This window comes from Salvelinus alpinus, chromosome 24 (assembly GCF_045679555.1).
Source record: "Salvelinus alpinus chromosome 24, SLU_Salpinus.1, whole genome shotgun sequence".
NCBI classification, from domain to species: domain Eukaryota; kingdom Metazoa; phylum Chordata; class Actinopteri; order Salmoniformes; family Salmonidae; genus Salvelinus; species Salvelinus alpinus.
In genome coordinates, this window is record NC_092109.1 from 7,721,680 (window position 1) to 7,735,490 (window position 13,811).

The 13,811-nt window shown below is 44.3% G+C and overlaps 1 protein-coding gene across 24 annotated transcripts in view; it reads right to left on the minus strand.

The window, feature by feature from the left end:
* LOC139552065 (formin-binding protein 1-like) overlaps positions 1-13,811 on the minus strand; it is a 105,244-nt gene that overhangs the window by 23,493 nt on the left and 67,940 nt on the right. For 14 of the 24 annotated variants that reach the window (XM_071363439.1, XM_071363446.1, XM_071363444.1 and 11 more), the window contains exons 5-10: positions 12,363-12,425; positions 10,282-10,386; positions 6,000-6,014; positions 4,466-4,594; positions 2,627-2,773; positions 854-1,057 (exon numbers count right to left, since the gene is read on the minus strand). In XM_071363439.1, the coding sequence (XP_071219540.1) occupies positions 854-1,057; positions 2,627-2,773; positions 4,466-4,594; positions 6,000-6,014; positions 10,282-10,386; positions 12,363-12,425 (663 nt within the window). The remainder of the gene's footprint in view (positions 1-853; positions 1,058-2,626; positions 2,774-4,465; positions 4,595-5,999; positions 6,015-10,281; positions 10,387-12,362; positions 12,426-13,811) is intronic. The other 10 variants (XM_071363460.1, XM_071363442.1, XM_071363459.1 and 7 more) reach the window with 1 other exon arrangement.

The following is a 13,811-nucleotide window of genomic DNA, read 5'->3' on the forward strand; positions in this document are numbered from 1 at the left end:
TAGTGAGTGACATGCACACCCACACGCCACACACGCTCACACACACACCCTAGCTCTATCATGAAGTGACACCATTAGGTACGAATGGTGCCACTTCCAACCTTCGACCCTCATCCCAAATGGCCCCGTGTTAGACAGCCTAGCCATACAGAACCAAGGGGCCATGCTGTGGGAGAAGAGGCCATTCCAGACAGACCCCCCCCCCCCCGGTGTAAGAGGAGGGTCAATGAAGGAGACTGTTATTAGGCTACAGGACAGACAAGTCAGTGTGCAGGGGAGTGAGTTAATCTGTCCGGCCCAGAGAGAGGGAGTGGAAGGGAGGAGTGGGAGGAGTGGTGGGACTCGGTTATGGAGGATGCATTAGTTGGTGGTTGTTGTTGTTATGTTAACACGTTAAAGTTAAGAGTTGGTTGGTGGCTCAACGACAGTGAGGATGATGATGATGACCGGTGAGTAACCAGCGGGGGGGGGGGGGGGGGGGGGGGGTAAAGGGTGGCAAATAATAACACTGACAACACTACTAACGTACTGTAATCACAAAATCACTGCAAAAGCAAAAATACCAGAACAATAAATAACAACCCACCAGAACTATAATGACAGCCCAAATGAAACATTAAAGTCACATTTTACTGTTATTTACAACACAGTAACACCAAGACCTACAACAATGTCCCCTGAAGTCTCTGACAATTATCGAAGCCCTGTTAACGACAGCATGGCCAAAAACAATGCACATTCTTGTCCTTTATTCTTGTACAGGGAGAATGAAGTGAGGTCACAAAACCTCCCCCCGAATCTAGGCTTGACCTTCGATTATGTGTGTGTGAGAGAGTGTGTGTGTGTATGTTACCTTGTTCTTGTTCTTAATGAAAGGCCACAGTTTGCCCTTGCTCTTGCCCCCGCTGGGTCGTTCCTTGGCCTCTCCTCGTGAGTTGGACAGGCTGGTTTCAGAGACCGTCCTCTTCATGGACTGGCCTGCCCCATAGTCCTCAAATTCTACGTCCCCCGGGGGCTCGAACCCAGACTTATACGACTCCACCACCTGCTTCGAGTCCTGGTGGGGTGGGGTTAGGTGGGGAGAGAGATAGTAGGGGAAATTCAGATCGTATGGCTAAACAAACATTTGGATATGACCGGATGGAGAAAAGATAGAGACAGGATTGAAACACTGATCTAAAGAAACTATTCTGTTCACTCTATTTCTATTCCTAAAACCTGATTGTGTTTTCCTCAACCGTGTCCAGAAATAGCATAGGACAGAAATGTTCTAGACCAGGAAGACTTGATTTGTTATTGTACTATTTCCAGTTGTTGTTGTCAGTTCATTACTTCAGCTCAATCAAAATGGATGCAGAGGGTGACCGGAGGTCGGGAGGCTCCACAGCCTGAACTGAGGAAGAGGGGAACGACCTGGAACTGTCACACGGGAGCTATGGTGAAAACACCAGACGTCAGGGACTGACAGTCAGGAAGCAGCTCATTAATCAGCAGGCTGCGACGTCTTGGATCTCTATCCTATCTATACTGATAAGGTCAAAGGTTAGAGGTCATCAGCCTCTGTTATTCCTATTTTGTTTCCTGGAACAGGCAAAAGCACAGGCCTTAGCTCAGTCATCTCCCTTCCTTCTCTAACCCACACACAAACACATCAAAAGCGGATGATTTTCTATTGCTTGCACTAAGACATGGTCCGCCATCTTAGCATACTGGATTGAATGCTTCGAATTGTTTTGGCCAATATCAATGACTCGTGCATCAATGACTTGAGATAAAATAACAACATGGGTGTTTGTTATCTGGTTAAGTGCATCAGTTCCTCTTCTCCCAGTTTTGTAGGGAACTGCTTGTTAACTTTGAGTGTGCAGACAATAAACTGGCCAGATCCAGAAAAGCTGCTCCCTCCTGCCATGATGTAGTGTGATACTTAACTTAGCAACATTCTCCATCAGGCAGAGGAGAGAGAGAGCCGCTTGGCGAAGACAGGAGGTTGGCAAAGACAGTTGTTAAATTGTGAGTGTAATTGTGAATTTTCGCTCTCAAAGCGAACCATATCGCTCTCTCTCTCTCTTCCACTCTCCTTCTCTATCTCTGTACCTCTCTCTCCTTCACATCTCCCCACATCTCTTTCTCTCCCACACTGCCTGCCTGTCTCTCTCTCTCCCTTACTCTCGCTTCCCCACTTTCTCTCATTATTGCTCCTGCTACCCTGCTGTTTTCCCAGCTCGCTCTCAGAAAACATTAACTTTTGGAGTGTCAGGAGACGGGATCTAAATTAGCCCAGTGCCTAGTGAGTCAGGTGGCTGAGTGAGTGAGTGACAGGGCTCCAGGGAAAGGAGTCACACCAGTTGTAATCCCAGGTTATATTACGACCGAGCATTTGAGGCAGATGGGCGAGGCACATACCTCCAGTATTTTTGAATTTAGTCATACAAAGAGCCTGGACTGTGGTGAGGAGCAAATACCATCAACAACACATAGCACCCACATGGTTGTGACTTGGTACAGTACTAAACTCACAATCGTGTGTGTGTGTGTGTGTGTGTGTGTGTGTGTGTGTGTGTGTGTGTGTGTGTGTGTGTGTGTGTGTGTGTGTGTGTGTGTGTGTGTGTGTGTGTGTACTCACCGTCTTAGGCTCAATGGACTCGGCAGCCTTAGTCATTCCGTCTAGACATTTCCCTACGATAGGCAGCACCTCGCGGTCCACCTCCGCATACGTCTTCATGGACACACCCACCCTCTCGATCCGCCTCTCCTCCATCTCCTGGAGTTTCTACACACCCACACAAACACGTCATCTTCAGTACGCATAACAATACTATTACACACACCTGCCACGGTAGCCCTGAAGTTGTCCCACACGACGCTGCTGAGGGCGTAGGGCTAAACAGACTGATATATAAAGACATGATAGGTCAGAAGAAGTCAGGTCAATGCCCCACCAAAAGTTCAGAGCGCAGTGGTTTCAGGATCTTTCCATAGGTCTGAAAATGTTCTCTCTGTCTCTCTATTGTTCTCTATCCAGTGAAAAGGACTGTGGTTTCAGAGGTGCTCCACGTTTCTCATTGGCTCTCGGGGAGACATACGAGAATTGGAATACTGTCTTCTTCCACTCGGAGCTACTCTCTGGACTTGTGTGTGTGTGTGTGTGTGTGTGTGTGTGTGTGTGTGTGTGTGTGTGTGTGTGTGTGTGTGTGTGTGTGTGTGTGTGTGTGTGTGTGTGTGTGTGTGTGTGTGTGTGTGTGTGTGTGTGTTCGTGCAATATATTGGGGTTGAGAGTGAAGTAATGTATTACCTGGAATATATTGGGGATGAGAGTGTAGTAATGAATTACCTGGAATATATTGGGGATGAGAGTGTAGTAATGAATTACCTGGAATATATTGGGGATGAGAGTGTAGTAATGAATTACCTGGAATATATTGGGGATGAGAGTGTAGTAATGAATTACCTGGAATATATTGGGGATGAGAGTGTAGTAATGAATTACCTGGAAAATATTGGGGATGAGAGTGTAGTAATGAATTACCTGGAATATATTGGGGATGAGAGTGTAGTAATGTATTACCTGGAATATATTGGGGATGACAGTGTAGTAATGAATTACCTGGAATATATTGGGGATGAGAGTGTAGTAATGAATTACCTGGAACATATTGGGGATGAGAGTGTAGTAATGAATTACCTGGAATATATTGGGGATGAGAGTGTAGTAATGTATTACCTGGAATATATTGGGGATGACAGTGTAGTAATGAATTACCTGGAATATATTGGGGATGAGAGTGTAGTAATGAATTACCTGGAACATATTGGGGATGAGAGTGTAGTAATGAATTACCTGGAATATATTGGGGATGAGAGTGTAGTAATGAATTACCTGGAACATATTGGGGATGAGAGCGTAGTAATGAATTACCTGGAATATATTGGGGATGAGAGCGTAGTAATGAATTACCTGGAATATATTGGGGATGAGAGTGTAGTAATGAATTACCTGGAATATATTGGGGATGAGAGTGTAGTAATGAATTACCTGGAACATATTGGGGATGAGAGCGTAGTAATGAATTACCTGGAATATAGTGGGGATGAGAGTGTAGTAATGAATTACCTGGAATATATTGGGGATGAGAGTGTAGTAATGAATTACCTGGAATATAGTGGGGATGAGAGTGTAGTAATGAATTACCTGGAATATAGTGGGGATGAGAGTGTAGTAATGAATTACCTGGAATATATTGGGGATGAGAGTGTAGTAATGAATTACCTGGAATATATTGGGGATGAGAGTGTAGTAATGAATTACCTGGAATATAGTGGGGATGAGAGTGTAGTAATGAATTACCTGGAATATATTGGGGATGAGAGTGTAGTAATGAATTACCTGGAATATATTGGGGATGAGAGTGTAGTAATGAATTACCTGGAATATAGTGGGGATGAGAGTGTAGTAATGAATTACCTGGAATATAGTGGGGATGAGAGTATAGTAATGCTCGTTCTGCTCCTGGTTGAACTTGGTAAGGAAGTTGGAGTATTCACTCTTACTGTCAGCAGCCATCTGGTGTCTCATTTGAGCCTGCTGCCGCGCCTGAGGAGGACAACAAACACAAACACATCACACACACTTAATGAACTTGGTGCCCTCATGACACACACATACAGAGAGATTACTCAAACATACGCACAAGCATAAACGCACACACACTATCACAGGTGCAGGTCTGTGGAGGGAGTATCAGTAGCAGCAGCAGCCATTGGTGATGAGTGAGAAACACACACGTGAACAGGAAAGAACCGTAGGAGCGACAAATACCCCCAGCTTAACCCTTGAATGGGAGGAATGGAATTCACCACAGACTAACAAGTTCTATTTCATATCATCTGTCATGTTGATTATCATGCCATCTGTCATATTGATAAACCATCAACATCGACAAAACAAACATGTCAAGGGACATGGCCAAAGTGTCCTATATCTCAGTCCTAGCAGGAGCATTAGAAGGACAGGGTCCAGTTTCACCCCCCCCCCCCCCCCCCCCGACACAGAGACAGACAGGTGGGAGAGGTTTCATCTCCCCATTCCTCCTCTTACACATCTTGGAGGACAGAGACACAGTCTAGCCCAGACTTCTCCACCCACACATTAACCAAAGTTACACACGCAGCCAGCTAATGGGGAAGGACACAACCTCTTCGCTACCACACCTATCCAGAAGGCCCGTGAATGCGTGTATGAGAGAGGCAGGCGTGCGGAAGGATAGACACACACCACCATGGCAACACGACTGATGACAAAACCTCTCAGCCCCTTTCACATCCTGTCGACGCTCAAGGAAGTAAACAGCAGCTAACCTACGTATCTCTGTGATACACACGCACGCCACTCCCGCCCCTTCTGTGGAAGACGCTTCAATCTCTAAAACAAATCTGAAAGCTCAAAGCTATTCCGAGACTGAAAATGTCTTACACACATCAATGTACCTTACAGACGAAAATGTGGTAATGGTAGTGTGAGTGTTTTGGGAAAAGAAGAGAATGGACAGAGATAACTTAAGATGCTTTTGCTTGCATAGTTCCATAAGCCAAGCAAGATGTTGATTCATGTGAACGGTATGAGGATAAAGCAAAGCAGAGGTTTACACACATCGAGTGACTGAGATATCAATTCTCTGTTCTCACACAGAAAAAAAAGAAAACAGGTACAAAGATACCAAAGATAAGTTATTAAAGGTTAAAAAAATATTATAAACTACAATACAGAGCTTTACAGATATACCTGAGTGGACATATGGACATTGTCCAGTACTGGACAGAGTACAGATATAGAACACTGCTCAATGAGAGTCGGTGTGGTCACTAGCAAGGCTTGAACAGGTGATTGTGTTTTTGGGGGTGACCTGTGTGTATGTTGAGAAACAAGGTCGAGACTCGAGACGGTGTGTGCGTGTGTGTTCCCACAGATAAAACACATGCTCTGCCCAGTGTGGACCTACCTTGTGGGAACTTCGCTTCAAGGTATGGCAGAAAAATACATAAAAACAACAAAAACACACACACAAAAGTGTTAGCCACTTCCTGCTGAACAGGACCCAGTTCAGTCGTAGCAGAGGCGTAAAAAACTGAAGTAAAAATACTTTAAAGTACTACTTAAGTAGTTTTTTTGGGGTGTCTGTACTTTACTATATATTTTTTGACAACTTGAATTTTTACTTCACTACATCCCTAAAGACAATGATGTACTTTTTACTCCATACATTTTCCCTGACACTCAAAAGTACTCGTTACATTTTGAATGCTTAGCAAGACATTAAAATGGTCAAATTCATGCACTTATCAAGAGAACATCCCTGGTCATCCCTACTCACTAAACACAAATGCTTCACTTGTGTTGCGCGAGCGTTGGAGTGTGCCCCTGGCTATCCGTAAATTTAAAAAACAAGAAAATGCTGCCGTCTGGTTTGCTTAATACTTGAAAGAAAAGGAATTTGAAATTTATAGTATATAAAGTATATTTTAGCAATTACATTTACTTTTGATACTTAAGTATATTTCAAATCAAATACTTTAAAACGTTTACTCAAATAGTATTTTACTGGGTGACTTTCACTTTTGCTTGAGTCATTTTCTATTAATTAATAAGATATCTTTACTTTTATTCAAGTATAACAATTGGCAACTTTTCCCACCACTGAGTCATAGCTACATGTCCTGGACCAATGAGGATGAGTTCGTCCAGAGAAGCTGTGCCAGAACAGGGTAACAACATCATGTTAGGGCTACTTTAACACTGGCATTGTTAACCACAGTAGCTAAACAAATACAGAATCACTCTTTTGTTGCTGAGAATTTTCCTGCAAAGCAATGTATTGGAGTTTTAAAAACTCTTCTAATGTTTGTAATTCCCACTGAAATGTCCATCATTTATAATCCACATAATAATTCACAGGATTATTTTCCTTCAGTAGCAAACTGGCTCAAATTAAGATCCTACATCTGTAGTGGGGACGTGGGGCCATTCCTCAATAGAGAAAGTGGTTGTTTTAAGGGGCTCCAAACCAAGTGGTAGGCCTATCGTGCCTTTTTAGAGTACTTTACAACTGAGACGTGAGGGGCACCGAGCAGTAGACCTTCTTTTCTACCATCTTCAATGCTTTCCAACGAAGACAACACTCCATAGGAGACTCAGTGAAAGGCTGGGGTCCACACAGAGCCATACGGGGACCTGTCTAAATCTATGCGGCGAATCAGCCAAACCATAATTGTGGTATTTTTCCCATCAGTGGAAGACAGGAAGCTGTGAGGTTTGCACCAGCTGCTTACTAAACCACAAGATCCCCCAGCTCAACAAACTCCAGTCTCTCTGATTATACCGACTGCTCTGTGACATGGTCCTAACTGAGACTACACAGCCTTGGACTTCCCTAGTCCAAATATATCCCATGTGGAATGCTGCTATTATCTTAAGTTAAGATTTACAACAGTTTCCCCATTACGGAATTCTCTCAGCAGTGCTTGAGATAACATACCACAAGATAAACACATAAAAACACAATCCAACACTTAGTGATCCAACCATCACCATAACTCAAATCAACATATTCATGGTTGGGGTGGTGACATGTCGTGCCTTCCAATGATGTAATACTCCAAGGTCTTCGAAATGACTGGGGAGGGAATCGGTCTCTTCAGACAGAGTAGAGCAAGAACACATGGAGGCGTTTGGTTTCACATGGCTGAACTGTCTGCCAGGATCATCTAGCAGCCTCTTACGTGGCCTGGGTAGCCCTTTCCTACGTCAATGACCAAAAGCGCCCTCTTTGGCCTCGTGGGTGGAACGTTATTAATGTTTCATAATAAAAACCTGATGAAAATCCGGTGTTTCTATGTCAAACAGTTTCGTTACATTTCAGTCTTCAGTGATGTATATAAAGTGTAATATTGGGATGCAAACTTAAAACGGAATACATTTCAATCTGACATGGTACAGGTGTCCTCTCCTTTTTAAACCCATAACCACGTGTGTGAGAGGTATACCTTTGTTTCAGAGTAGATAGAATACCAAGAATCGCTCCGTGTGTGATAGATAGAAAGTGATGGATTTTAGTACATGATTTTGTACTAATTGATCTCAGCGCGTTCGCAATCTTGTGTCCATGATATTATGTGCCGGTGTGATAGAGAGAGTTGAGGAAAAACAGGTCACATTCAAATAGTAAGGCGCCATCCACCTCAGCTCTCCGATTCCCAGACCGAAACAGAAAAACACACATTTTCCATCTGATACTATGATCAGAATGATAGCGGGCCGTTCATGATCTGCCACGACAACAGCAACGAGACAAACGTTGAGTAACTGTTGGAAAGAATAAGGCAACAGAGTGAAAGAGCAGATGCCGGAAATGATGTTAAAAAAAATAAAAGGAAAGGAAATATTTAAATGAACGTCCCAATGTCAGCTGGGTATATTATAAAAGAGGAAATGAAAGCATAACTTATTTATGCGTTTTATTTCTCTCCATGTCTTCAGAGAGAAAGTGAATCGGAGTATGTTAAAGGAGGAGAGTAAGGTCAGAGTCAGACAAAAAAAACACACAACAGATACTAAGTCTGAATAATTTAGGAGCTGTTAACACTGCTGCAGTGTTCCATTAGATAGAAAAATACACAACTGGAGAACACAGGAAAGTGTGTGTACTGTGTGTGGGGGTAGAGTGTGAGTACTTACAGACTCATGCTTATCTATGACCGGGCCTGTTTACCACAAGTGGAATGTTAATGTATCAGAAAATCCACTGGCAATGATACGCTCTACATACAAGACTCCCAAGAGCTATGTTGCCTTCCCTTACCATAACATTATATAGGGTGTCACCAATTTTACGTTGACTAACATCAATCCTCACATGCAGTAAAAACATCCTTGTTATTACTAAAGACTTGTTGGTTTCTCCTAACCAAGCAGGAAATAACTCGAGAGATCATTTCCAAAAACATACACAGTGCCACTCTTGTTTCCCAGACTTGGTTATGTGTCTGTTTTTGTTGTTGAGGGAGAATCCGGGCTGATGTTGTATCTCAGTTCAGTTCCTGTCAGTCCAGTTCTGTACAGTGCTCCTCTGGTCCGAGCCAATGGTCTGAGCCCACCCATTGTGGCTGTTTGGCTGTGAGTCAGTCTCAGTGGGGACATAGAGGCTTCTTGTTCAGGCCTGTATTAGCATCCTAATCGGATCTGAGCCATGTCAGCTCTGAGCCTGACAAAAGTTTCACCAGGAGAATGTTCTGATCCACACTCTAAAATCACATACACAACTTGATCTATTTCCCATTCACTGATTGGAGGGAAAACTGTTGGAATGTTAATTTGCTGGGCGGACTGCTGATGAAGCAACACGCCGGGATGGTGGCGGTGGGGACCCATGATGCCTAGCAGCATGGCGTGGGCGGCACTGTGTGGGTTAAAGGCAAGGACGTCAGAGGCTATCCCGCTTCCCGACCGATGATTCGGGACACAGGAGGTGGCGTCGACACAAGGCCCCAAAGGCTTTTTTATAAAAGGCCACAAAGTGTGGTGACTGGTGAGATTTGCCAGGGAGAGCAGAAACACAAATATACAGATAAACAGACAACACATTCACACGACTCAAATACTACTTTTCCCAGCACGCATGGAGGGAGGGTTGGATAGAGACAACAATGTACACACACACACACAAACACACACACAACCCCCCCTCCCCCAAACCACACACGGACACAAAGCTGGTTGTGCTGCCAAGCGACACGGTAGACAGGCAGGCCACAGTGACTGGCTACTCTGCTTCTGGCCTGGCCAGCAGTGATAATGAGGACTCAGTCAGTCCTGCTATCAGCCGTGGTGAGAAGTGGGAGATCACTGTTACTGTGCTGCTGCTGACTGAGAGAAACAATGCCAGCCTGTACAGAAAGCCCTGCAGCGAAACAAACTGTTACTGATGCATCACCCTCGTGGGGTGAGAGAGAGAGAGAGAGAGAGAGAGAGAGAGAGAGAGAGAGAGAGAGAGAGAGAGAGAGAGAGAGAGAGAGAGAGAGAGAGAGAGAGAGAGAGAGAGAGAGAGAGAGAGAGAGAGAGAGAGAGAGAGAGAGAGAGAGAGAGAGAGAGTGTGCTACAGTACAAAGAGAGGGATTGGTCGGGTGGTGAGCAGGAGAGTGGTGAGCATCTGCATTTGGTTGGTTGGTGTTAAGCAGGAGAGTTTGTGATCGGTTTGTGGTAAGCGGGAGAGCAGTGACAGCACATACCTTCTCCACGTCTGCCTTCGTCACATTGATGTCGGCGTCCATTCTCTCAAAGTACTGCTGCGCCCTGTCCGCCTCTTTACAGTCCCTCTCGAACCGCCGTTTACTCTGAGGGGAGAAGTCACACCGTTCATTTAGATGTCACTTATACATATTTTAGCCTAGATATGCTCACTAATACAACATTACCTCAGTCGGTGCAATATATCTACTGTAGTATATTATGCTACAGACTTCACTCAGATACAGTATGGCCTAGACATGCTCACTAATAATATAGGCTAATATACATTTGCCCTTTGGAAACTTGGGAGAACGGAGAGGGATTGACGTCACACAGAGTGGACGTCATATAGTTTCAAATTATATGCCATAGACGTCAGTTATCCTACATTGGACATGCAGCTTCTGACACAGCCAGATGGTCTCTCTCTCAAAGTCAAGTCGGTCTGAAGATTAAATAAATGTTCACGGAGGCTGTTTGTGCGCAAAACCATCCCTTCTTCCATCCCTCCCTCCATCCATTTGCTCTGAACAATTAGTGCTTGTTCTGTGAGGGTGACCTCTGATCCCTGCCTAGCTGCTCCAAGCACAATGGGAACATTGAGGACAGAGAGAGGGAGGAGAGCTGCCATGTTCTCTCTCTCTATATACAGTATATGTTTTCCTCTCTCTATGTTTTCTCCCTCCCTCCCTCTCTCTCTCCCTCACTCCTTCTCTCTCCATCTGTTTTCCTCTCTCTCTCTGTTTTCCTGTTTTCTCTCACTCCCTCAAAGGACAACCGCACAGTGATAGGGAATGCCCTGCAGACTCCAAAAAAATCACAGGGATAGGCTCTCCTTTACAGAGAAAAGAAACACATTGACACACCTTCCACTCCTTTCATCCACTCCTTCATTTGTTGGCCTCTCCTGCTTCACTACTTGTGATCAGCTTGGAAAGAACCCTTTATTCTAGGCTTGTCCAGGAAAAATGCTTGAGGAATGCACAATCATTCGCTGCAGTGTCCTTGAAACTCTACTCGACAAAGCTGTTCTGAGATCAGAGGTTCTCGACAACAAGCTTCAGTGTTTATGAGAACATCAGTCTGAATTGTTAACCTGTTAACCGGTTAATGAGGGAATATCTTAATCTGCTTCCATGCATTCTGACCAGTCTCTGGCAGTGCATTTATCAAGGCTAATGGTCAAATGTTATGATGAATTAAACCTTTGATACTGTCACGCCCTGACCGTAGAGAGCTTTTTATGTCTCTATTTTGGTTTGGTCAGGGTGTGATTTAGGTGGGCATTCTATGTTCATTTTCTATGTTCTGTATTTCTTTGTGTTTGGCCGGGTGTGGTTCTCAATCAGAGGCAGCTGTCTATCGTTGTCTCTGATTGATAATCATACTTAGGTAGCTTTTCCCCACCGATGCTTTGTGGGTAGTTATTTTCTGTTTTGTGTTTCTGCACCTTTTTTTTGCACGGTTTTCGTTCATTCTCTTTGTTATTTTGTATTTAGTGTTCAGTTGAAATAAAAAACATGGACACTTACCACGCTGCGCTTTGGTCCACACCTTCTTCAACAGACGATCGTTACAGATACAAATCTACTTGTCCAGGAAGCATAGGGCACCACAATTTCACCACCTCCACTTCACTTCTTAATTTGATCTAATCTCAATCTCAATCTGAGACGCAGTTAATAAATTGAGTTGATAAGTTGATAAACCTGGAGCTCTGCTGTTCTAGTCTCGACAGTCTCTCTCATTCACAAGAAAAGGGGCCATCGTCTCGGTTTAGTTTCTCATCGGGATGGAATGGCTTCGGGAGGAAGGCTGTATTACGGCTGTATTTTATGAGTATAATCCTGTGTAAATTCCTGCCTCGTGACTTTTATTCAACAGTTCAATACATTCAATACCCACTAAACTTGACTAGCTGCCGTTCTCACTGCCAGGTAATGGGCATCGGTTTCTCCACCTACTATACTGCAATGTAGCAACTGCATGCACACTCGGGTCGTCATAACTGTAGTAGTACTCTGACTACAGGGTACTATAATACTCTAGTCAGCAATACTACACTGCACACAGTACTCACCGCCTCCAGCTGTTTCCACGAGAATTCAATGTGTTGCTGTGCTTTACGTCCATCATGGAAATGCTGAGAGAAAGAGAGAAAGAGAGAGCGAGAGAGGGAGAAAGAGAGATTATCATTATTATTACAATGTCTGCTTATAAATCATACCTACAAGGGATAGAGTGATAGAGAAACAGCGAGAAATGGGGGGGTAAAGAAATAGAGGGAAAGAAACGTGGAGTTTGCCCTTGATGAAAGAGAAGGAAGGCAGATGACATGAGGGGTGGCTGATGTTTCTGTCAGGACGCATGACTCACGCCGTGAAACACCAGGAGATTCTAATTACAACATCCAACATAATGTACTTAAAAATAAAATAAAAAAGCAGAACAAAACAGAAGCTGGTTGGTAAGTTAGAGCAGCGTTTCCCAACCCTGGTCCTCCTGTACACCCAACAGTACACATTTTGTATTGTAACCATGGACAACAAGCACCCCTGATTCAACTTGTCAACCAATCATCGAGCCCTCAATGAGTTGAACGAGGTGTGTTTGTCCAGGGCCAGGGTAGGGAAACACTGGGGATTCGAGTGTAGCACTGCATAGTCACATGTTCTGACACTAGTGACATATTACAGGAAGGTGAGAGCAAGCTACTGATGATTACCATGCCTGGTGATAGGACACCCATCTTCATTCTCCCACCCCCCAATGTAACACGGGTGGCCAGAGCCCAGAGGGCCAGAAAACAATTAGGCTGTACTGAGGCATGACCATGGACGGTGTGTGTGTGTGTGTGTGTGTGTGTGTGTGTGTGTGTGTGTGTGTGTGTGTGTGTGTGTGTGTGTGTGTGTGTGTGTGTGTGTGTGTGTGTGTGTGTGTGTGTGTGTGTGTGAGAGAGAGAGAGTGCGAGAGAGACAGAGACAGGGGAAGAGGGATTTAGAAGGGGGGGAGAGAGAGAAAGAGAGCGAGAGAGAAAAGAGTGAGAGAGAAATGGAGGGGGAAAAGGAAAGATAGTGAGAAAGAAAGTGTTGGAATAGACAGGAAAGACAGGGATATATAAAGGGCAGCAGGAGAGCAAAGGACATAGACATACCCAGACAAACACAGATAGAGATTGATACAGAGAGAGATATTCTAAGATGGCTGCCAGTGCCAGCTTTGCCAAGCGTGGCATATTGCACACGGAGGACATGGCAGCTGTTGGTCTGGGCACGCTCAGTAAACACGCTGGGTGTTTTTCTAACTTGGCCTTCCCCCCCTCCAGGGAAAGAATGAGAGAAGGAGATGACTGAGACCACACTTGGCCAAAAGACAGAGCACGTTTCTCTGCAGCCCTCTTAGTGAGAAAAAAAATACTGGCATATAAAAAATCGAGTACTTCTTCTCTGGATTGTCATTGAACATGTTAAAAAGAAAGACTAATAAACGGACATAAAAATCTGTGTCATCAGTTATAAAGACCTAATAA